Raw genomic sequence first — 25,298 nt, 5'->3', positions numbered from 1 at the left:
TATAAAAATATCCAGAAGAAAAACTGAAGGCGGTGGTTACCATTACAACGCGTTTTCGTTAGGGGTATATGTGGCTTTAGATTCATCTTGAACGTTTTAACTACAAAATAAAAGCTGATGTCTATGCAACATAGGAAAATATCGACTTGTGTAATATCTCAGTGAGCACACGGGCGTCATATTATTTTCTGTACTTTGCTGTGTGTTTGAACCACATAGCAAAAAACTGTTGGCGACAAGAATTGGAAAAGCAAGAAAGTACAAGAAAGGCTTTGAGTTCTATAAGGGGGTTAAACCAGAAAGCGGCGGGGGCAGGGAACAGTCAATCTTTGTGTGTGCACACTGCGTGTGCAGAGAGAAGACTCCTCAGGAGACCAGGACCTGGCTGAGTGTGTGCGGGGATGAAGCGGGTGGAGGGGAACTGGGGCTGGGGAGGAGGTACGCGCCGCGGAGGTGTCCCCCGCCCCCCACGATCCTTCTCACCAACCCCCCTCCCCTCCTCCCTCCGTGACGCCGCTTCCCGTCTCCAGGCAACGTGGGGGCCAAACAACGCGGCCGACAAGCGGCCGCTGCCTGCCGGGCCGTCTCTTCTGGGACCCTCGATTTTCGGACACTGAGCGCCATGGCCCTGCCTCTGCTGCCGGGCAACAGCTTTAACCGCAACGTGAGTAGGAAGGGCGTCCGAGGTCACAGCTCCCGGCTGGAGTCTGGGGTCCAGGCAGGGTCGTGGCGTGGCCACCTCCGGGGACTCTCCTGGAGGCCCCAAGCTGCTGCCCTGGGTTGGTGGCAACTTGGACCAAACTTTATAGGCTGCTTCTCCCATCTCTCCAACTGCTTCTGAATGTTTTTCCTAATTTAGAAACATATATAGAGAGTCCTTATAGGTGGCAGGACCCTCAAAGGTAACGAATAGTAGTGACGATAACCATTACGGGTTTAATGTGTGCCAGGCGCTGTGCTTTAATCACCTTATGCGGCATCCAGTGTCCCAACAGCCCTTTGAATTAGGTAGTTTTTATTCCCAGTTACTATTGAGGAAACTGAGGCACAGAGCTACACAGTCTCAGTGGTGAAGCTGGGTTTCTTTCAAGCAACCTTGTCTCCACAGCCCAGAAGCCTAATCATTATTATCCCCAGTATCCTGTGTGAAAAAAAGATACCGTTTCAATTATCAAATCGAAGAAATCTGGCACTTATCAAGACGGGTGGGTGGCAGATAAGAATTCTATCAGCCTATAAAGTTTACTCCCAAACTTTATAGAGACAGGCACCCAAACTTGGAGGGATTTTTTTTTTCTCTATTTGTAATTGGGAGGGGTTCATTTCTTTCTTTCTTTCTTTCTTTTTTTTTTTTTTTTTTTGAGACGGAGTCTTGCTCTGTCGCCCAGGCTGGAGTGCAGTGGCCCGATCTCGGCTCACTGCAACCTCCACCTCCCAGGTTCAAGCGATTCTCCTGCCTCAGCCTCCCGAGTAGCTGGGATTACAGGCGCCTGCCACCACACCCGGCTAATTTTTGTATTTTTAGTAAAGATGGGGTTTCACCATGTTGGCCAGGCTGGCCTCGGACTCCTGACCTCAAGTGATGTGCCCGCCTCGGCCTCCCAAAGTGCTGGGATTACAGGCTGAGCCACTGCGCCTGTCCTGGAGGGGTTCATTTCAAAAGAAGATGAACGTACAGAACAAAGCAACACAACACAAAAAACCCTGAGCATGAAATAACTTTTGCTAATAAATAGCACCTCATTTAAACGACAGCAGGAAAATGATTCAGGCTTTTGTTTACACTGGTTACTACTCTTCACTTGGGTCAGCCATCTGTGTCTGCAGGAGAAGCTAATTCCCAATTAGATGGGAGGTAATTAGATGGAGCCACTCAGGGCAATTGTGTAAACCTTTGATAACTTTAGAAAGCAGGCAGCAGATTGAAGCATTTGGCTTTATGGTTTCCAAACAGTGTCTGTATCTAAGTTGTTGGCCCTAAAGTACCAGTTTTTTCTTTGTAGCTTCACGCCATTGAATTCTGACCCCTACACGTCTGGTCAGTCCAACTTTGAACACTGATTTGTGCATTTCTTGGTTGATGGGCAGAGGCTGGCCTTCCAGCATAGCATTGCCCTTTGGTAAGTTTAAGCCAGCCACGCAAACAAGAAAGGCCCCTGAGAGACGGGACATGAAAACAGATTCCAGAAGTAAAGAAGCATGCTGTGTAAAAGTAATTTTAATAAAAAATGAAAGTAAAGCCTACAGCTTTTTGCCCAGCAACACTCTGATTACCAGTGCCTGCCTCCTGCAGAAGTATCATAGCTCTCACGTGCAGTGATTAAGGATGGGAAGGAAAAACAGTGGATGGATGAAATATTTATAAATCTGCAAGGTTCTGCGTGTAGTTTTGCTTTTTAAAAATCTTTTAAGATCATGAAGTACAACACATATACAGAAAGATGCACAATGGATGATAACAAAATGAATATCAAGAAATTAAATATGGGGGCTGGGTGCAGTGGCTTACGCCTGTAATCCCAGCACTTTGGGAAGCCGAGGTGGGAGGATCCCTTGAGCCCAGGAATTCGAGACCAGCTTGGGCAATATAGTAAGACCTCGTCTCTACAAAAGATTGAAAAAATTAGCCAAGCGTGGTGGCACATGCTTGTAGTCCCAGCTACTCAGGAGGCTGAGGTGGGAGAATCACTTGAACCTGGGATGTCGAGGCTGCAGTGAGTCATGATTGCATCACTGCACTCCAGCCTGGGCAACAGAACCAGACCCTGTCTCAAAAAAAATAAATAAAATATGACCTGTTCTCCAAAAATACCACCCTTGACTGGGGTTGCCAGATTTAGCAAATAAAAATACACATCTCAAATACTTCATGGAACCTGTTTATGGGAAAGGATTATGTATTGTTTACCAAATTTAACTGAGCATCTTGTATTTTATGTGACAGCTCTACCTACAACCTTTCTGTTCATTACTCCTTCTCTACTCTCCAGATATAACCACTGTTCTGGCTCCTATCACTATAATTAGGTTTTGCTTGCCTTTGAACCTTTTATCAATGGAAATGTTTGGTGTTTATTCTTTTGTGACTGGCTTTTTTAGCTCAACAGTATGTTCGTTAGATTTGTCCATGTGGCTGTCTATAGAGGTAGTTTTGTACATTTTTATTACTCTTAGTATTGCATTGTATGATTTTCACATCATTTATATATACATTTTACTCTTGATAAATATTTGGCTTGTTTGGGGTTGTTAAGAATAGTTTTACTGTGACTATTTTTGTTCATGTCTTTTGGTAGGATTGCTAGATCATACAGTATTCATATGTTCAGCTTTAGTAGATGCTGTCAAAGTGATTATACTACTTAAATTCCCACCAGCATTTTATGTTCCTGTTGCTCCACATTCTTTCTAACACTTGGTATTGTTAGTCTTTTAAATTTTAGATATTTTGGTTGGTGGGTATAGCAACTCTTTGTAGTTATAATCTGTACTTCCTGATTCCTAATGAAATTGAGCATGTTTTACACATTTGTTGGTCATTTGTATGACCGTTTATTGGTCACTACTTTTTTTTTTAGACGGAGTCTTGCTCTGTTGCCCAGGCTGGAGTGCAGTGGTGCAATCTTGGCTCACTGCAACCTCCACCTCCCGGCTTCAAGCGATTCTCCTGCCTCAGCCTCCTGAGTAGCTGGAATTACAGGCATGCGCCATCATGCCTGGCTAATTTTTTTTTTTTAATTTTTAGTAGAGACGGGGTTTCACCATGTTGGCCAGGCTGGTCTTGAATTCCTGACCTCAGGTGATCCGCCCGCCTCAGCCTCCCAAAGTGCTGGGATTACAGGCGTGAACCACCGTGCCTGGCTTTATTTGTATGACCATTTATTGGTCACTACTTTTTTGCGTAGTACCTACTTATCTCTTGTCTAATGTTTACTGGGTTGTCTGCCTATTTCTTAGTGATTTGTAGAAGTTCTATATAAATTTTGGATATCTTCTTGTCTGTGATTGGCCTTTTCCCTCTCTTAATGATGTTTTTGATGAATAATTTTTGGAAAAGATGACTCTTTCTCCATGTCTCTGCAGAGCCACTTTGTCAAAACTCAAGCATCCATCTACGTGTGGGTCTATTTCTAGACTCATGAATATTTAAAACATGTATTTATTTTATGCCTGAGAACAATGGGAGTGTGTGCGCGCATATGTGTACGTGCGTGTGTACTAGAGAATGACAGTACCTTGGACTGTCATTCAACAAATCAGTATTTATTTATTGAGTATCCTAGTATGTGCCAAAATTAGGTGACTGCATTTAAAAAATTGTTACACTAGCCTTGGTACTAAATGTACTGTGTGTTGCCCACAAATTAATATTTTAAAAACTTGTACTTAGTTAAAAGATTGGATGTTCTCTGGCATAGAATGGTTAGAAAGTCAGTAAAGCCATATCTGGCCTTTTAATCTTCTCCTTCCCCCCATCCCCCGCTTGCTGAATTAAATTACCAAGTGAAAAACCTTGGCCTCCTGTAGATAGCATAATTACTTGGCTGTTTGGATTTAAAATTATAACACAGCTAACTTTTATTGCTTTTCCATAGAATTGAAAAGGAACTTATGTGCCCCTTACTTAGCTGCCAGTGGTCAGTCAAAAGCAATAGATTGATTTCTGTCCACAGCTAGGTGATATGCAACCTGTATTTCTCTCTCTGAAATACAAGAAGTATTGTGCCTTCTAAAATATGAACATTTGTACCTCTGATGACATTAAAATTATTTTGATATGAGTTGAAAACCTTAGGGAAACATCACAACTGAATTCTAGATACACTGTATCTTTTTTCCAACAATTTCCATGCTGAACTTGTATTGAGCAAGAGAATCTTGGGCATATTATCAAAATTGAAAATATTAAAATTAAAAGGGACATTTCCAGCCAAAGCCAAAAATCCTTTCTGCAGTATTTTGGACAGATGGTTGTGTGGCCCATCCTGATCCTGAGTGTCTCTAATGAATGATGAGGAGCTCACTCTTTCTGCTTCTTTTTTCTTTTGGAGATGGAGTCTTGCTCTGTCACCCAGGCTGGAGTGCAGTGGCGCCATCTCGGCTCACTGCAACCTCTGCCTCCCAGGTTCAATCGATTCTCCTGCCTCAGCCTCCTGAGTAGCTGGGATTACAGGTGTGTGCCACCACGCCTGGCTAATTTTTGTATTTTTAGTAGAATTGAGGTTTTACCATGTTGATCAGGCTGGTCTCGAACTCCTGACCTCAGGTGATCCACCCGCCTCAGCCTCCCAAAGTGCTGGGATTACAGGCGTGAGCCACAGCGCCTGGCCGCTCTTTCTGCTTTTAATGAAGCTACCTTGCCACCATCTTAGGAGGGTTTGCTGTAAATAGCCCATCATCTAATTTGTAGTGAAGCAAAGTCCTCCTTAAGAAGAAAGAAAACATATATGAATTTGCAGCAATAAAAAAAAAATAAGAATTTAATGAATCATGACCAGCTTTTTTTTTTTTTTTTTGGAAAAGGAAACAAGAAAGAAAAAGAAGAGAGTGGGGTAGAATAAAGAATTAGAGTGTATTATCCTTGAGAAGAGTTAAGTGTTTCACGGACTTTTTTGTCCTTCCTGTGTGTGCTTGTGTATGTATGTGACCTGGCCTGCACTAAAATATGCCTGTTACTGTGGTTGTGCAATCAGTGTTTGAAAAACACTCTCATTCGAGTCACCTCCATCTTTTTTTTTTTTTTTTTTTTTTTGCGATAGGGTCTTGCTCTTTCTCCCAGGCTGGGGTGCAGCGGCAGGATCACAGCTCACAGTTCACTGCACGCAGCCTCAACCTCCCGGGCTCAAGACATCCTCCCACGTCTGTTGCCACAGTAGCTAGGACTACAGGCATGCACCACCATACCCAGCTAATTTTTAAAATTATTATTTGTAGAGATGCGGTCTCACTATATTGTCCAGACTGGGCAATTCTTATTTAAATTTAGATCTTCAGCTTCTTTCAAGGTCAGATCTTGTCTCTCACCCTTCAAAGAGCCTTGTCAGCCTTTCTCAATATATGTTCTTAAATTTTTTGAGGTAAATTTCGTGTAACATGAAATTAACCACTAACTATTTAAAAGTATATAATTCAGTGGTACTTATTACATTCACACTGTTGTGCAACAACTAACACCTCTAACTAGTTTCAGAACATTTTCATCACCTCAAATCTCAATGTTTTCACCCTGGAGGAGTCTTTGAAATGATTTTGAGGTCTTAGAGAACTCCTGCGTAAAAACTATATCTATAGCCCATGGTACATTAGCACAATCTGTGATAATAAATATGTAATTACATAAAAAGATGTTCAACATTATAGCTATTAAGGAAATAAGAATTAAAATCAAGATGAGATACCACTGTATACCTATTAAAATGGCTAAAATCCAAAACACAATACCAATTGCTCACATAGATTTGAAATAACAGGAATTCTTACTCATTGCTGGTGGGAATGCGAAATGGTAATTTCTTATAAAGTTAAACACACACCTGCCATATGGCCAGTTCTGAATTGATGTGAAATAAATCAATTCCCATAAATAATTCTGGGTTAAACTTGAAATAAGCACATATCAATTTCATTTTCAACTGGAATGAGAATATTGTAGCTATAATAATCCAATAATAATTGTCTTTTTAAAGTAAAAAATGGTAGTTTTCTGTGGATCTCTTGATTTCAGCCAACTCATTTACCTACTCTTTCTCTTTCTCACAAAGGGTTATCAACCCTAAAGCAAGTGGGAATGTAGTAGAGGAAACTTCAGGTTGTTTTATGGTAAAATTTTCTACTTGATTTATTTTTCCTTTTTACCTTATCCAAGTAGGCCTAAAAGTTCTCTATAGTTTCCATCATAAAGGGTGCTATTGAGGAATGATATATGGTATATGGTATGAACAAGAGTAGTTTTCTCCCCTATTAAAAACTGAAAAGGACTTTTCACCAGCTTTTTTGAGGGAAAAAAAAACCCAAAACAGATAGTTAAACTTAGCTTACCTTTCTTTCCTTTTCATACATTCAAAAAACTTTTCAGTCAGCATAATATAAACATGTTAAATAATTCAAGTTATTTCTGTTTCTATCTAAGATGGAATTTACTTTTTCAAAAAGTAGGCTGATTTAATTTAAATAAAGGTTGTAAACTCATTGTAATTAATGCTGTTTTCCACATCAAAATGTATTGACAATGTTACGTAATAAAGCTACTAAAACTATATGACAAAGCATTATGAGTAAAAATATAACCTAAGATACAATTTTATACAAGACTTAAAAATTAAGTTCTTTTACTGACTGACATGATTGGGCTTAAATATAGACAGTTACAAAATTATAATCTTGATTTCTTTATAGACCTGTATGTACATAAGAGTCTTATTTTTTAAAAGCTGAAAATAAATAATAAAATTTACCTCTCCACTCTGAAATCTGTGTTTATATTTTGCCACATAAATAATTCCGGGTCAAACTTGAAATAAGCACACATCAATTTCATTTTCAACTGGAATGAGAAGATTTCTGGCCTTTCCGATACTTATTAAACAAGGAAAGCTTTGCTTGCATGTATAAGAAGTTGAAAATTTTAGCAAAATGGTCATTGCTTTCCTGTGAATGGCAGGATGCTTACTTTTATGTAAATTTTGAACTGGCCATATTGTACGTGTGTGTTTATCTTTATAAGAAATTACCATTTTGCATTCCCACCAGCAATGATTGAGAATTTCTGTTATTCCAAATCCTTGTAATTGGTATTGCCAGTGCTTTGGATTTTAGCCATTTTAATAGGTGTATAGTTGTATTTCCTCTTTTCTCTCTTTTTTTTTTTTTTGAGGCTGAGTCTCACTCTGTCGCCCAGGCTGGAGTGCAGTGGCGTGATCTTGGCTCACTGCATCCCTCTGCCTCCCAGTTCAAGCTATTCTTCTGCCTCAGCCTCCCGAATAGCTGAGATTACAGGTGTGTGCCACCACACGCAGCTAATTTTTGTATTTTTGGTACAGACAGGGTTTCACCATGTTAGCCAGGCTGGTCTTGAACTCCTGACCTCAGGCGATCCACCCACCTCGGACTCCCAAAGTGCTGGGATTACAGGCCTGAGCCACCGCACCCGGCCTGGTATCTCCTCTTGATTTTAATTTTTATTTCCCTAATGGCTATGATGTTGAACATCTTTTTATGTGCTTATTTGCCATCCGTATATCCCCTTTGGTGAAATATCTGTTCATGTCTTCTACTCATATTTAATTGGGGTGTTTCCTTACTTGAACTCCTGACCTCAAGTGATCTGCCCGATGAGTTTTGAAAGTCATTTTTAATATATTCTGGATACAAGTTGGATGCAAGTCTATTATTGAATGTATGGTCTGTAAATATTTTGTTCCAGTCTATGACTTGAATTTTCATTCTCTTAAGGCTAAAAAATATGTACATATATTTAAGGATAAGATATGAGTTCAAAAACTATTGTTTCCAATTCAAATTAAGGATTATAGGGTTTTTACTTCTTTGATTTTATATATTTACATGTAATCTTGCTTCATAAGTACATTAGCTGAATTACTTATCCCAACATAAAAATATACAACCATATAATAATTTTTAATTAATAATAATATTATTAACAATTTGAGTTTTGAAATTAGTTTAAGATTTCTTTATAGCTATTTCTGTTGTGAGGGTATATCCCACCAGGAATGTATAGTCAAATTACTGGGTTTTAGTTTCATTTAAATCATTGCTGTCGGTATGGTTAAGTCATCAACTCAGTATCCAGTTAGGTTCATTTGTTTCATTGTGCTTTTGATTCTGAACTTAAAAAAAAAAGCATTTGTATGGTCTCAAAGTCAAATTTGCAAAGTAAGTTACTTTCAGAAAGCTCTAGCTTTTATCTCTGTCTCTTCAATCTTATTCTCTCCCTCTCTCCATAATAACTTAAACAAAAAACACCTTTATTTAGTCTGGGGTTATCCTCTTTCTCTTCCTCCTTCTCTTCTTTCTTTCTTTTTTTAAAATTTTTAAAACAGCAAATTGTTAAATATATTCACATGTTCCCCTTTTATTCAATACATGGTAGCATAATCTACACAGTCTTTTGAACCTTCCTTTTTTCATTTTAACAGTATATCTTGGAGATCACTTGGTAGTGGTATATAGGGCTCTTCCTCATTTCTTTTTACAGTTACATAGTACTCCATTGTGTAGACTTACAATAGTTTATTCAACCCATCCCCTTTTGGTGTACAGTTACATTATTTCCAGTCTTTTGTTATTATCCAATAATGTTGCAATAAATAGCCAAACTGTGCTTCAAAAGACACTATCAAAAAAGTGAAAAAGCAGCCGACAGTGTGGGAGGAAATATTTATAAAGCATGTTATCTGATAAGGGACTAGATTCAGAATATGTAAAGAACTCCCAAAACTCAATAATAAAAAGACAAATAGGCCAGGTGCAGTGGCTCACGCCTGTAATCCCAGCACTTTGGGAGGCTGAGGCAGGTGGATCACCTGAGGTCAGGAGTTTGAGACCAGCCTGACTAACATGGAGAAACCCTGTCTCTACTAAAAATACAAAATTAGCCGGGCGTGGTGGCGCATGCCTGTAATCCCAGCTACTCGGGAGGCTGAGACAGGAGAATCACTTGAACCTGGGAAGCAGATGTTGCGGGGAGCCGAGATCGCGCCATTGCACTCTAGCCTGGGCAACAAGAGTGCAACTCCATTTCAAAAAGCAAAAACGAAACAAAACAAAAAGGCAAATAATCCAGTTTTGGTGGTGTGGGATTGCTGGGCAGACAAAACAATTGCTGTCTACTACGCTAGATCACAGGATAGTTTTGATATAAAGAATTCTGTCACTTTGTTCCCAGTAACTATTAAAATATCCTTGAAATTACATTATTTCAGATTGGGCTGCTTACTGAAGCTGCCATCCATACTTTGGAAATAACATATTCCATTGCTATTCCTAAATGTTCATTTGAATTTCAGGAATTAGAGTCTCTTTGCCTATGTAAGATTCAAACACCTAATTTTTGTCACCATGCATTCTGTACTGAACTTCATAGCTCTGTCACCTAGGGTACATTTGACTGTAAGTCACAGAATACCTGACTAACAGTGGTTTAAGCCAAATTAATTTTCTCATATCATGAGAACTTCAGAGGTGTAGCAGTTTCAGATTTAGGCAGTGACTGATGAATGCCATAAAGAACCCAGGCTCTTTTTATCTCTGCATTCTGCCATCTTCAGAATATTGGCTTTTCTTTCTTAGGCTTGTGACCTCATAGTTGCAAAATAGTTGCCTCAGTTCCAGTCATCACAACTACATGTAACCATGTTCAAGACAAGCAGGAAGGAGAGGGAGGGGAAACAGCTCTTCTTATATGAGAAAACAAAATGTTTTCCAGGAGCCTCCCAATAGATTCCCTCCTTCCCTCTTATTTGCTAAAATTGATGCACATGGCCATCCTTTGCTACAAGGAATGCTGGGAAATTATCTTGTTTTTTTTTCACCATCTACTTTTGGAGGTGGGAATGGGAAAAGAGGGTTCAATAGTGGCTGTTAATAATGGCCAACAAACTTTGTCACACCAGCCACAGACAATACCTGTGAATCTGGTATTGTCAGACTTAGTAGTATCCTTTTCATTACAATCTCTTTGTGTTTTTAAATTATACAAGTAACACATGAGTATATCAATATTGCGAAGGATACCAAGAATACTGTTCTTTCTAAACTATCTTCTTTTCCATAATGGGAAATAAGCCTAATACTCCAGTTAATCCAGCATGTTCACTCTTTGTCCTTTGGGTGTATTTTGGACTTTTCCACTAAATTATTAGTTTGTTTGTCCCTTTGCCTGATAGCAGCATCCTCGTGCCTCTTCCTCTTCCCATCTAGATCCTGACCTTCCCTCAAAACTTGGCTCTAATCCCCGCTCCTCATTAAAGCCTTCCCCGATCTTCTCAGCAAGAACCATCAGACAGATGGTTAACCTTGCATGATCATATTGCCCATTTACCGCCTTATTTCCTGTGTTGTGTTTTGTGTTCTTTATGTGTGATCGTGGCAGTCCTCAGCTGACTAAGAAACTGTGATTGGTGGCTCTTTGGGTTGCCCTTCATGTTCTCAGCGCCTTCTTTACTCAAACTGGGTCCTTAATAGGTGATTGTCCATTGCTGCCTCTACCTGCAGCAACCATGGTTAAAACATAGATGGAAATAAACACAGCTTGGGGGAATCTTCTCTGGAATTAGTTTCCTGCTTATGTCTTCCGCTGCTGCCGTGGAACAAAATAGTTCTTATTTTAGCAGTAGTGAATATAAAGGATGAAGAAAGTCATTCGCTTTTGTGGCTTAAATAGGAGATAAGCATCTCAGGATACATGGTTTATACACAGCAGCCAGGGCAATATGAAGATGTCCCTATCTAAATTGTGACTCAAAGCCTCTCTGTGGCCTCTTGCGCCATGCTGAGGGATCTTTTTCTCTCTCTTATTGGCATCCAGTTTGGGTTTTCCTGGAAGCAGCAGGTTTGTCTATGCATATTCATCAGTCAGGACTCCTAAGGAGACCATTCTCTCCTCAGTAGGATTCCAGCTATGCTAATGGTACATATGTAAAGGGATTTCTTAGGCCATTTCCTGGGGGAGTTTATTCTGTTTCTACAGTTGCAGAAAGGGCAGAGCCAACTTCTTGCAGAGGGAGGATTCCCTAAAGCAAAGGGTATTGAGGGGTGGGCATTTTTATTTCCCCATTACCCAGGACCCTGGGTGCTCAAATTCTACCTGGCAACTCCAGTGTGGCAAAGTGACCAGCTGAAGGCTAAACAAATTCTCTGCTTTCCTAATGGTATGTTTGACATCCCAAAGGAGGAAATGGTCAAAACCGCTAGATTTTTTTCGGGGTTGGGGGTGGGGGGAAGTTTAGGTCAATTGCATGGTTTAACTGTAATTTAACCTTTGCTTCTTCACATGAATTTGGTAATTGAAACATACTGTTCTGTTAAATTCAAGCACAGATGTTTGTTCAATCAGTTACAGGACTATTTCCATATCATTTCATTTAGAGTTTAGTCATTTGTTGCTCAGCTGTGTTCAGACCTAAACTTTATAAAAGGCACGTGAGTAGAGCCTCTCCTAGTGACCAAAGAAAGTGGACCTTCTCTTTCCTTTTTTTTTAAATTGAAGTTTTTATTGAGATAATTGTAAATTAACATGTAGATTCACTTAAGAAAGAGTACAGAGAGGTCCTATTTACCCCTCACCCCATTTGCCCCAATGGTAACATTTTTCTTTTCTTTTCTTTTTGTTTTTAAGATAGGGTCTTGCTCTGTCACCCAGGCTGGAGTGCAGTGGCATGATCATAGTTCACTACACCCTCGACCTCCCTGGATTAATTTATTCTCCCACCTCAGCCCCTTGAGTAGCCGGGACCGCAGGTGCACACCACCACACCTGGCTAATTTTTAAAAATTATTTTTTCTAGAGTTGGAGGGTCTTGCTATGTTGCCCAGGCTGGTCTCGAACTCTTGGACTCAAGTGATTTGTCTGCCTCAGCCCCCTGAAGTGTTGAGATTACGGGTGTGAGCTACTGCGTCCAGCTCATTTTTCAAAGCTATAGTATAATATCACAATCAGTATCTTGACATTGATATACTCCACTGATCTTATTCAGATTTCCCCAGCTTCACTTGTATTCATTTGTATGTTTGTGTGTGTGTATTTAGTCTAACCTACACATGTGGTGAAATGTATACATTTCTACCACAGTAAAGGTATAAAACAGTCTTATCACTACAGGAATTCCTCATGTTGTCCTTTTATAACCACACTTCGCTGCCTTCCACCAACTCCCCCAACCCTACCATTCCTAACCCCTGGCAACAACGAATCTGTTTTCCATTTCTAAAATTTTGCTATTTCAAAATGTTACATAAATAGAGTCACAAAGTATGTACCTTTTGGAATTTGTTTTTTCCACTTGGTATAAGTCCCTGGGGATTTATCCAGGTGGTTGCGTATATCAACTGTTCATTCATTTTTACTACTGAGTAGTTCATGTATGTATCACAATTTCTTTACATTTGCCTTTGGAAGGACATTGGGGCTGTTTCTAGTTTTTAGCTATTATGAATAAAGCTGCTGTGAACATGTATGTACAGGTTTTTGTGTGAGCATACATTTTCATTTCTCTAGGATAAGAGCCCAAGAGTGCAATTGCATGTTATGTCATACTTACATGTTTAATTTTATAAAAAGACTATCAAACTATTTTTGAGAGCAAATTACCGTTTTACATTTCCAACAACATATGAGTGATCTAGTTTCTTTGCACCCTGGTCAGCATTTGGTGTTGTCACTATTTTTATTTTAGCTGTCTGATAGGTGTGTAGTGATATCTCATCGTGGGTTTAATTGGCATTTCTCTGATGGTTAATTAATTGAATATCTTTTCATGTGCTTATTTGTCATCTGTATATCCAGCTAAGTGAAATGTCTGTTTGTGTCTTTGGCTCATTTCTAATTGGATTGTTTTTTACCAAGATTTATTTATTTATTTATTTATTTGGAGACAGAGTCTCACTGTGTTGCCCAGGCTGGAGTACAGTGGCATGATCTTGGCTCACTGCAACCTCTGCCTCCCAGGTTCAAGTGACTCTCGTGCCTCAGCCTCCCAAGTAGTTGGGATTACAGGCGTTTGCCACCGTGCCCAGCCTTGTTTTTTTTACTGTTAAGTTCTGAGAATTCTTTATGCATTCTGAATACTAGTCCTTTGAGATGTGGTTTGCACATATTTCCTCCCAGTTTGTGGCTTATCTTTTCATCTTGTTAACAGTATCTTTTGTAGAGCCAAAGTTTCTCATTTTGATAAGGTCTAATTTATCGGTTTTTTCTCTTATGAGTTGTGCTTTTGGTGTCAAGTCTAAGGACTCACTGCCTAGCCCTACATCATGAAGATTGTCTCCTGTGATGGTTTATTTTGAGATGGGGTTTTACTTTGTTGCCCAGGCTGGAGTGCAGTGGCACAATCTCGGCTCACTGCAGACTCAACCTCCCAGGTTCAAGCAATCCTCCTGCCTCAGCCCCCCCAGTAGCTGGGACAACAGGTGTGCACCACCGTACCAGGCTCATTTTTTTTTTTTTTAATTTTTTGTAGAGACAGGGTTTTACCGTGTTGCCCAGGCTTGTCTCAAACTCTTAAACTCAAGAGATTCACCTGCCTCGGCCTCCCACAGTGCTAAGATTACAGGTGTGAGCCACTGTGCCTGGACTCCTATGTTGTTGTTGTTTTTTTCTAAAGGACTTATAGTTTTACATTTTATATTTAATGTGATCTGCCGGGCATGGTGGCTCATGCCTCTAATCCCAGCACTTTGGGAGGCTGAGGTGGGAGGATTGCTTGAGGCCAGGAGTTCAGGACCAGCCTGGGCAACATAAGGGGTCTTTGACTCTACAAAAATAATAATACAAAAAAGCCCGGTGTGGTGGGGTACAGCTGTGGTCCCAACTACTTGGGAGGCTGAAGTGGGAGGATGGCTTGAGTCTGAGAGATGGAGGCTGCAGTAAGCTGTGGTCACACTACTGTACTCCATCCTGGGGGACAGTGTTTGACCCTGTCTCAAAAAAAAAAAAAAATTCTGTGATCCATTTTAAGTTAATTTTTATTTAAGGTGTGAGATTTAGGTCATGATGAACTTTTTTGGCCTTTAGATGCCCAACTGCTCAAGCACCATCTGTTGTAAAGGATATCCTTCCATTGAATTGCTTTTGAATCTTTTACAAAACCATTTGAGCATATTCCTGTGGGTTGTCTTTTGAGTTGTCTGTTCTGTTCCATTGGTCGCTGTATCTATCCGTCTGCCATTGCCACACAGTTTTTATTACTGTATCTGTATAGTAAACCTTAATATCAGGTTCAGTTCTTCCTCCCACTTTATTTCTCTTTGTCAAGATTATTTGTCTTTTTTTTTTGTTTTTCCTATTATATAAAGAAAATTACTCTTTAGATCAGTTAATAATCTTATTCTGCTAAAAAAAAATTAAAAGATAGCTTTTAGAGACTGCATGCGTTAGTTTGTAATGCTTTCTCCTGAAAGTAATGGAATACCTGACTAATAGAGGCTTAAACAAGCAGGGATTTATTTTTTTCATCAAGTAGGAAGCCTGGAGGTGTTACCAGCGGAGGCTGTTCAGGTTCTCGGCATCGTGAACAAAGAATTGGACAAAATGCACAAACAAAACAAGGAAAGAATTAAGCAACAAAAGCAGAGATTTATTAAAAATGAAAGTACACTCCACAGTCTGGGAGTGGGCGGAGCATAGGGGCTCAAGAGCCCCTTTACAGAATTTTCTGGGGTTTAAATACCCTCTAGAGGCTTCCCATTGGTTACTTGATGTAGACCCTATGTAAATGAAGTAGTGGCCCAGCAATCAGTTTGACTGGTTGCGGAAAGCAACCAGTCAGAGGCTGAAGTGAAGTTACAAAGGTTACACCCTATGCAAGCATCTGATTGGTTGTGGAAAGCAACCAATCAGAGGCTAAAGTGAAGTTACATAGTTACACTTCTATGCAAACTGTCTGCAATCAATCAGAGATACTTTTTGCTTTCTACAGCCAATCAGATACTTTCAATTTTCCATCTGCCATGAAGAAAAAGGTGGGGGTCACGGGGAGATTGCAAAGGGAGTAGCCTCCCTTGGGTCTTTTTGTTACTTAGGTGTGGAAAGTTGTGGTTTTCCTTTTGATTTAGTTCTAAGAAGTCAGCGTAAATTGGCCTTAGGTTCCCTGCCTCCAGACCCTATTCTCTTGCTTCAGAGGTAGGTGCCTGCTGGCACATGTTTAGAGGCTCAACATTGTCTCAGCCAGCATTTCTGCAATCTTGCTCATTATCCCAAGATGGCTGCTGCAGCTCCAGGGATCATATATACATTTCAAGGCAAGAAGAGGTGAATGAGGGGAACGTGACCTCTATCTGTCCCTTGGCTCAAGAGAGCAAAAATCCTTCATAGAATTTCAAAACAGACTCCTAAAAAGAGGCTGAGGAAACAAGTGCAGTGTGTAGCTTTTTCTGGAGTTTTTAAATGGAGACTTGCAAGGGAGAAGGAATTTGGGAATGGCTGCACGAATCAGCTACCATGAGCCAGTGGTTTCAATTTACTTCGGGTAAAATCTTTAGAATTCTCTTTATTGATTGGTGCCTTAAGTTGAATTATTTAGAGCAAAAATATCAGAGCCTTATGAGAAAGATTCTGCAGTTCTCCAGATCTTATTGATTTAAATTTTGTTTTTCACTCTACTGATTTAAATACATTATTAAATATATAAAATCAATCTTATTGTTATATTGAGTTGATGGCTAAGGATCATGAGCACAACACTTTTTCAAGTTAGTTTTAGAAAGAGAGGAAATTAGCTTAAAAATGTTTGAGGTTTTCCTTGACATGCCTTTTTAATTTGCACATTTGGGGTTAGTTTTTGAGTGATTTACCTTAATTAATAAGTAATGATGGCTTTCATGCTCTTATAGTCTTACACTCTCAGATCCCACTATACCCGAGGCAATTTTGTTATTGTCTCTGGGAGGTTCACAGTATCTGCTGAATGACTTTTTCTTCTCCATAAAAGTACAGAAAAAAAGAAAAGAATAAATGAATTTTTAAAATAAATATTAGATGAGGGAGGAAAAAAAATCCCACACTATTCACAGAATAGAAGCAAATTAGTCCAGAACCTGATCAGGCAGAAATATCTAAGAATAATAGTTTTAGATAATTCTGTATCAAATTTTCTATTAACCTAAAAAAAAGAAAAATAAGTTTTGTTAATGTTTATTGAAATATTAAATATTAACTGTCTCTCTTCAATTCCCAAATTTCCAGTAACTGCTGGTGACTGTAGAGGGATTTCTACAGCACTCTCTTTTAATACTTCCCCAGCTTTTAAGGGATTGAGTCTAGATTCAATTATTTGGTCTATTTCCTCCCTTCCGGGTCATGGTGGATGTTTTTGCTATTATATTTGCTAAAAGCAAAAGTAACAATTCAACCCTGATGACTTAAACAAGGAGACATCTATTACTTTTCTCAAAAAAGCACAAAGAATATGAGGCCTATTGCTTAAGGGCTCAGGTGTTGGGTTTGCATTCCTGGATTCACCACTTACACTAGTTGAGTGACCTTGGGCAAATTACTAAAACTCTGTCTCTCAGAATCCCCATCTAGGCCGGACACAGTGGCTCATGCCTGTAATCCTAGCACTTTGGGAGGCCGAGGTGGGCAGATTGCTTGAGCCCAGGAGTTTGAGACCAGCCTAGTCAACATGGTGAAACCCCATCTCTACAAAAAATACAAAAATTAGCCAGGTGTGGTGGCATGCGCCTGTAGTCCCAGCTACTCAGGAGGCTGAGGTGGGAGGATCGCTTGAGCCCAGGAGGTTGAGGCTGCAGTGAGCCATGATTGTGCCACTGCACTCCAGCCTGGGCTACAGAGGGAGACCCTGTCTCAAAAACTAAAAAAAAAAAAAAAAATTCAGACTACTCATGTATAAAATAGGGATGACGATAGAATATACTCAGAGATTTTTCTCTCTGAGGATTAAGAGCATTAAAAAAATTTGCATATCTCATTTATTAATGAGGTTAACTATATTTTAGTATGTTTATTGGCTATTTCCATTTCCTTTTTTTGCGAAGTGCCTTTTCAAATCCATTGCCCATTTTTCTTTTGGGTTTTCCTTTTTTTAGTGTACATATATATGAGATAAAGGGTGGTCTTTCCATATGTGTATACAATGTGTAACGAGCAAATCAGGCATATTTATCACCTCAAATATTTATCATTTCTTTGTGTTGAGAACATTCAAAATCCTTTCTTCTAGCTTTTTGAAAATATACAATAAATTATAGTTAAACATATTCATCCTACAGTGCTACAGAACACCAGAATTCATTTCATCTATCTACTGTAATTTTTTATCTGTTAACCAACCTCTCTCCACCTCCTCTCCTTCCGCTTTCCAGCCTTTAATACTCCCAATGATTAAGAGAATTTAATGTGGCCCGACATGGTGGCTCACGCCTGTAATCCCAGCACTTTGGGAGGCCGAGGTGAGCAGATCACTTGAGCCCAGGAGTTCAAGACTAGTCTGGGCAACATGGTGAAATCTCGTCTCTACAAAAAATACAGAAATTAGCAGGGTATGGTATTGTGCACCTGTAGTCCCAAGCTACTCAGAAGGCTGAGGTGGGAGGATAGCTTGAGCCCAGGAAGTCAAGGCCGCAGTGAGCTGTGATCACGCCACTGCACTCCAGCCTGGGTGACAGAGCAAGACCCTGTCTCAAAAAAAAAAAAAAAAAAAGTTTAATACTTCTGAAGTGCTTAGAACAGTGCTACAATTGTTAGCTATTGTGGCAATAGAAATGACATTTATATTTGCTTATCTAGCTCATGGTGGTCCTAGTAAGCTGTCCCATTCTTATCAAGCGCCTCACACTACCTGCCTTTGTCTTGTGGTTGTCAAGCATCTGGGCTTTTGAGTGTAGGCTAGAAAGAAACAAGAGACTGCTGTGCTGGAGTTCTGAAATAGAGGTTGCAAACAGATCAACAGCTCCTGATGTAGATGACTATAGCCAGCTTCTCAGTTTGGATTAACTTTACGGTTTCTGTAGCGGCCTTGATAACTAATTGATTAATCAACTTATGCATGTGATAAAATTGCCCTTCCAATTTTTAGCAATGAGGAAGGGGTGCTGATTTTAGCTTTTAATTTGATATGAAGCAGAGTCTGGATTTGGCTGCCACCTTTCCAACAGTGGTGGAATGGGAATCAGGGAGTTGAGATGCCAAGGAGCACTGATCTAGGATCTAGGAATAGTTATGTTCCTAACTTTATCGTTTGCTAAGACATTTGCTAATTTCCTTGAATTGAGACTGAGTACCAATTCACAGTCACTATGGCAAAGGCAGGTTGCCATGCCATCTTAAGAGGCTGTAATGGCAAATCTCAAGTTTGTGTAAGTGTCTGGGGGTGTGTGTGCATGGGGGCAAACATTTTAAACAAGTGCCCCATGGACTGTTACATCATATCAAACAAAGTCTCAACGTGTTAGTTTCTAAGGTATAGAATTCTGAATTGAAATTTCAAGCTAATACTCTGATAGTGCAAAAACGGAGTTTTGCATGCTATGTCAATTAGAATAACAATAGCAATTGGCATCGCTGAACTTAAAAAAAAAGTGTGTGTGTTTTGTTGTTTTGGGTTTGAATGTGTGAATTCACAACTCAGAAGCCAAGAGTTTTGGAGAGGTTTTAGTAGTAGTTCCTTTCATGCTAAAAGCATTATTTTAAATAATTACGTGTGGCTGATTTTATTTTATTTAGCAAGAGAATTGGAAATATTTAACAAGTATCTGGATAATACTATTTGGGTGGAGAATTTGCTCATAAATTTAGCAGCAACTTGGTTGAATGAACTGCATTCTGACTTTGATATATTTTGGTTTCTCCTCAATTTTTATAGCATTATTGGATTTTATGGGCCCCACATGCTTCCACACAACTCTGTTGGCCTTGGTGGATTTTAATGTTTAAAATTAAAAGGCCCCATCATATATTCTTAGTTATTGTTACTATTATAGCTGGACAAAGATATATTGGTAAGAGTTTGTAGCAATTTTGTGTGTGTGTGTGTGTGTGTGTGTGTGTGTGTGTGTGTATGCGGGGGGTTGAGGGGGGTGGGTGTGCAGTGGTTGCTGCCCCTCAAAGAAGCAAGCATGTAGCTATCCAATGGGTTCTTCTTACCCACTGCCCAGATAGAGCCGATTTCTCAAGACAGAGGAATTGCAATGGAGTTTTATACACTCAGAGCCAGCTAAATGGGAGACCAGAGTTTTATTACTCAAATCAGTCTCCCTGAAAATTTTGAGACTGAGGTTTTTAAAAGATAGTGTGGCAGGCAGGGGCCTAAGGAATGGGGAATGCTGATTGGTTGGTTCGGGGATGAAATCATAGGGAATTGAATCTGCCCTCTTGCACTGAGTCAGTTCCTGGATGGGGGCCACAGACCAGATGAGCCAGTTTACCTGTCTGAGTGGTGCCAGCTGATCCATCAGAATGCAGGGTCTGAAAATTATCTTAGGTTTTATAATAGTAATGTTATCTATGGGAGCAATTGGGGAGGTTAGAAATCTTGTGGTCTCAGGCTGCATGATTCCTAAGCCATAATTTCCAATCTTGTGGCTAATTTATTAGTTTTACAAAGGTGATCTGGTCCCCAAGAAAGGAGCAGGGGTTTGTTTTGGGGAGGAGCTGTTATCATCTTTGTTTCAAATTTAAACTATCAACTCCTCCCAAAGTTAGTTCGGCCTATGTCCAGGAATGAACAAGAGCAGCTTGGAGGTTAGAAGCAAGATGGAGTCAGTTAGGTCACATTTCTTTTACTGTCATAATTTTTGCAAAGGCAGTTTCAGGCATACCTCTTTTGCCCTTGTTTTTTTCCAGCCCCTTCTCTTTCTCTTGCAGCTGTGGTGGTGACTAGGAAAGGAAGGTTAGCCTTGTGGAGGGCTCTTGAATTTCAATCCACCTCTTCAGCCTCCTTTAGAAATACTAGCAGAAATGAGCCTTATACCCCGTAAGATGTTGTTTAAGTGTCTGATTTTGCTATTTAAGGCTCTCTGTGGATTGATTTCCACATTAACTCTTCAAAGTTCATGTCGCACTACTGTAGGAAATGCCCCTGTATCTAGCTGGGTCTAGTCCTGGTCCTTCAACATGTTTCAGTGTCTTTTACTCTGCCCAAATTCAGTGCATGGTTCAAGGTTCACTTTAAGACTCAAATTCTACATGATTTTTTTCTCTGGCATTGACTGCTCCATAGTATACTCTTTTGAATTCCTGTAACCCTAATCTATATACATAGGGTCGGCTGTTTGCTACAGGGGGTTGCCCAAAAAATAAATCTTAAAAATAGATGTTATGTTTAAGTTGAAGAACTATTGACTCATACCTATCAGGCCCTGTGTTAAATGTTGAATATTTCTTATTCAACATTTAACATGTGGCCCTGCTTCCATGGAACTAAGAGGAACAGTGTTAAAAGTGACATTTAACCCAGGAATGAAGATCAGATAATTTATGTATGTTCATGGAGCAAATATTATTATGGCCAATAATGTCATAAAAGTGGAGATAAATCTATAAATCTATTTGTGGAAAAGAACATATAAGCTCTTGGGTTGGTTAGTAAGGGAGTCATACTTGGTCCCTTTTTTTTTTTAGACGGAGTCTTGCTCTGTCACCCAGGCTGGAGTGCAGTGGTGCGATCTCGGCTTACTGCAACCTCCACCTCCCAGGTTCAAGTGATCCTCCTGCCTCAGCCTCGTGAGTAGCTGGGACTACAGGTGCGTGCCACCACACCTGGCTAATTTTTGTATTTTTAGCAGAGACAGGGTTTCACCATGTTGGCCAGGCTGGTCTCGAACTCCTGTACTTGGTCCCTTTTTATTGGAGCTGTGACTCATTTCTCTCTAAAAGCCAATCCCAAGTCCTTCCTCTTGAGAAAACGAAATAATAAATGCTAACAGGCAGGCACAGGCATAGATATTCTCTCACTTAGTCCTAACCACTGTCTCGTGAAGCAGGTATTATTATTCTCACTTTAGACATGGCAAGCCTCTGGAGAAGTAAAGTGACTGCTCCAGCATCACATGACCCATAGAGGCAAAGCTGGAAGGTGAATGCCAGGCTTCTGATGCCCGGTCTCCTGTCCTATCCTTTATGACCCTATTACTCCCTGGTGCTGCTCTCCATTCCAAATGTTTGATTATTACATTTAAGGGGGTCTAAGCCAGGTAACATGAACAGGGAAAGATCAGCTGACAATATCTGATTGTTTGAAAATAATCCACAGCTTATGTTCTATTCATTAGATAGATGCTCATTTAACACCTACTATGTGCCAGGCCCTGTAGTCCTTACTGTCAGAAAGTACAAAGCCTAGTATAAAATGCAAGTATATAAACAGGAAACTATAGTATAATATGCTGAGTACAGTGATGGCTGTACAGGAATTATGGGTATAGAATGAATGAATCAAGAATGAACCTTGTGAGATTGTCTGTACCACTGCTGCCCTTTCAAGGAGCACGTGTTATTATTTTTTAAAAAACATTTTCTTCTCTGTTCTGGGCACTTGGCCTGGCCCTGGTGATACAGCTGGGGGTGGGGGAGGGGAAAGGGTAAGTTCCTAAATAGTTAAAGACAGGGTAACCTTCCAGACTTTAATAGAAGATCTATGCAGGAACAGAATGTTCTGCCTCTGGCAGTCAGAGAAGACTTTAAGAGATGACATTTAGATGATCTTTTATTTATTTCTTGCATTTTTCTGAGCTTGGGTTATTTTAAGGAAATTATAAATACTAGAAACTCAAGAGTTTTGGTTTGCAATACCTTACCTAGAGCTGTTCAAAGAGCCATATGGTTCACAAGCTATTTCTGTCCCCATGATTCTGCTGAAACCATTCTCGTCAAGGTCACCAGCCACCTCCATGTTGCCAAATCAGGGGGTCAAGTCTCAAGCCTCGTCTTCATTTGACTTATTAGTAGCATTTAACACAGTTAGTCATGTGTTCCTTCAAATGCTTTCTTTATGTAGTTTCCATGATACTAAACTCTCCTGGTGTTCTTCCCATCTTACCAGCTGCCCCTTTTTAGTCTTGTTTGCTGATTCTACCCCATCTCCCTGATCACGTAACATTGGGATATTTTAAAGCTCAGTCTTGGACTTCTTTTCTGCACTATCATCATTCATTCCAGCACTGTAGCCTTAAATACCATCCATCAACTGATGTATATCAAATTTTTATATCCAGCCTCGACTTTTTGCTTGAACTTCAGACTCCCATATCCACCTGCTAGTCTACATTTCTACTTGCTTGTCTGAGTGGTATCTTGAATGTAACATGTCCAAAATAGAATTCTGGACTCCTGTGCCTGCCTCCTACCTCCAGAATTCTCATTTAACTTCTCTCCCACCATTCTACATCCCAGCACCTAAAACTCCATTCTTCTCGTTGTTCAGGCCAAAATACTTGGGGTTGTTAACAACTCGTCTCTTTTTCCACACCCTACATCTAATCTATTGGTAAATCCTTTTTGTTCTAACTTCAAGATACATACAGAACTTGATCACTTCCACTGTCTCTACTTCTATTACCCTGGTCTAGGCCACTATCATTTCTTGCCTGGACTATTGCAGTATCCCCAGTTCTTTGTATTGTGGCCAGAGCGATCCTTTCTATGCCCGGCTCAAAACAAAATCCAGTGTTCCTTAAACCTCTAAGGCACTGGCCCCTGTTTATATTCTTAACCTCATGTCTCAAGTTAGAGGACTCTAGACCTTTCAAACACCAGAATAATGTGGTGTCCTGCAAGGTAAGGCCTAACAGGGGAGGTTGTATGATAATCCAGAGTGCAGGAGTGAATGGAGGGGAGAAGGGACTCTCGGTGACTGCAGACTACTGTTTCGTGAAACATGAAGATAGAGGATGGGAGGGAGTCAAGATGGTAATGAAAGCAAGACTAAGGGCGCTGAAGGAGGCTTTTCTTCCTCTAAGAGATGAAAGACTTGAGTGTCTTTATGAGTTCATTGAAAGGAGGCCGTGGAAGGGAGAGGCTAATGCTGTTGATCACAGACTTACCAGGGACACAAGTAAGCCAGTACTGCAAGGAGAGACAGTTAGGACCCACGTGAATATGGAAATCATAAATTGACTGCAGTCACTTTTGTTTGCTTAGTTGCATGGCTTTATCCTACCACTTCACTCTGTCTTCTGGCCACAGCCTTCTAATTGTCTTCAGTCTACTACCAGCCCTTTTGTTATGCCTGCCAGTTAATCCCAGGGCCTTCTCCCTTGTTCTGCTCCAGGCTCCTGAACACTGTGGATGTGACACAGGTCCTGAGGGTCACATTGCTTCCTGGATCACTATTCTCTGTCTCTTAATTCCTGCCCTCCTCCCAGGTGCTTTAAACTTATCTACTCCAGGCCAGTTGTGGTGGCTCACGCCTGTAATCACAGCACTTTGGGAGGCCAGGGTGGGTGGATCACCTGAGGCTGGGAGTTCAAGACCAGCCTGGCCAACATGGTGAAACACTGTCTCTACTAAAAATACAAAAATTAGCCGGTTGTGGTGGTATGCACCTGTAATCCCAGCTACTTGGGAGGCTGAGGCAGGAGAATTGCTTGAACCCAGGAGGCAGAGGTTGCAGTGAGCCGAGATTGCACCACTGCACTCCAGCCTGGGCGACAGAGTGAGACTCCGTCTCATAAAAATAAATAAATAAATAAATAAAAACTTATCTACTCCTGTGACATTTGTTTGATAGGGTCAGAGGCTGTGAAACTTTAGAAGCATACATGCTATCTTTGGAATTTAAAAAATGTATCTACATGCCAACCGATCCATTATTTACTTAATATCTCTCTGTGAATTGAATCACTTTTGGAAAACTAAAACATATTTAAAAGGGAAACTTTATATCCTTATCATAAATGAAAACCACATCATTTGATCTAAGTGGAAGGTCCTGGTAAGAAAAAAAGAAATGAAAACAAAACAGTGTTTTTAGATTTGATGCCTACAAAAAGTTAGGAGCCTGAGGCCTGCTTTCTTTTTTATAGGCAAGTATTTGGGAGGTATAGTCAGTACTACCAAATTGAGACTTACACTTGCCTTAATCGAAAGGAAGAGGATAGAGGAAGATGAACATTCTTGCGTGCCCTCTGAAATCGTCTCCATTACCAACAAGGGTGGCATCCCTGGAAAGAGTGAGGCCCGGGTGTTTGTGTGCAGAGACAGTTAGTGCAAGGGTTGGCATGCTGTGGCTTGCTTAATCAGTTTCAGTTGAAGATTGGTTGAAGATCTTCATGTTAAGATACGGCAGTGGCCTCTTTAAAAGTCTTTTGTGCCCGGCGCAGTGGCTTATGCCTATAATCCCAGCACTTTGGGAGGCTGAGGCAGGCGGATTACTTGAGCCTGGGAGTTTGAGACCAGCCTGGCCAACGTGGTGAAACCCCGTCTCTACTGAAAATACAAAAAGAGCCAGGTGTAGTGGTGGGCACCTGTAATCCCAGCTACTCAGGAGGCTGAGGCAGGAGAATCGCTTGAACCTGGGAGGCGGAGGTTGCAGTGAGCTGAGATCACGTCACTGTACTCCAGCCTGGGCGACAAGAGTGAGACTCCGTCTCAAAAAAAAAAAAAA

General features: G+C 40.3%; 1 protein-coding gene across 1 annotated transcript in view; it reads left to right on the top strand.

Moving 5' to 3' along the window:
• The first annotated feature begins 366 nt into the window (after positions 1–366).
• EFHC2 (EF-hand domain containing 2) overlaps positions 367–25,298 on the top strand; it is a 202,366-nt gene continuing 177,434 nt past the window's right edge. Inside the window, exons 1-2 of the mRNA XM_063660208.1 lie at positions 367–389; positions 531–664. Coding sequence (XP_063516278.1) covers positions 623–664 — 42 coding nt within the window. The 5' untranslated portion in view covers positions 367–389; positions 531–622. The remainder of the gene's footprint in view (positions 390–530; positions 665–25,298) is intronic.

This window comes from Pongo pygmaeus, chromosome X (genome assembly GCF_028885625.2).
Source record: "Pongo pygmaeus isolate AG05252 chromosome X, NHGRI_mPonPyg2-v2.0_pri, whole genome shotgun sequence".
Classification (NCBI taxonomy): domain Eukaryota; kingdom Metazoa; phylum Chordata; class Mammalia; order Primates; family Hominidae; genus Pongo; species Pongo pygmaeus.
The sequence above is the reverse complement of the archived record's forward strand: the minus strand, read 5'-3'. Positions and strand labels throughout refer to the sequence as shown.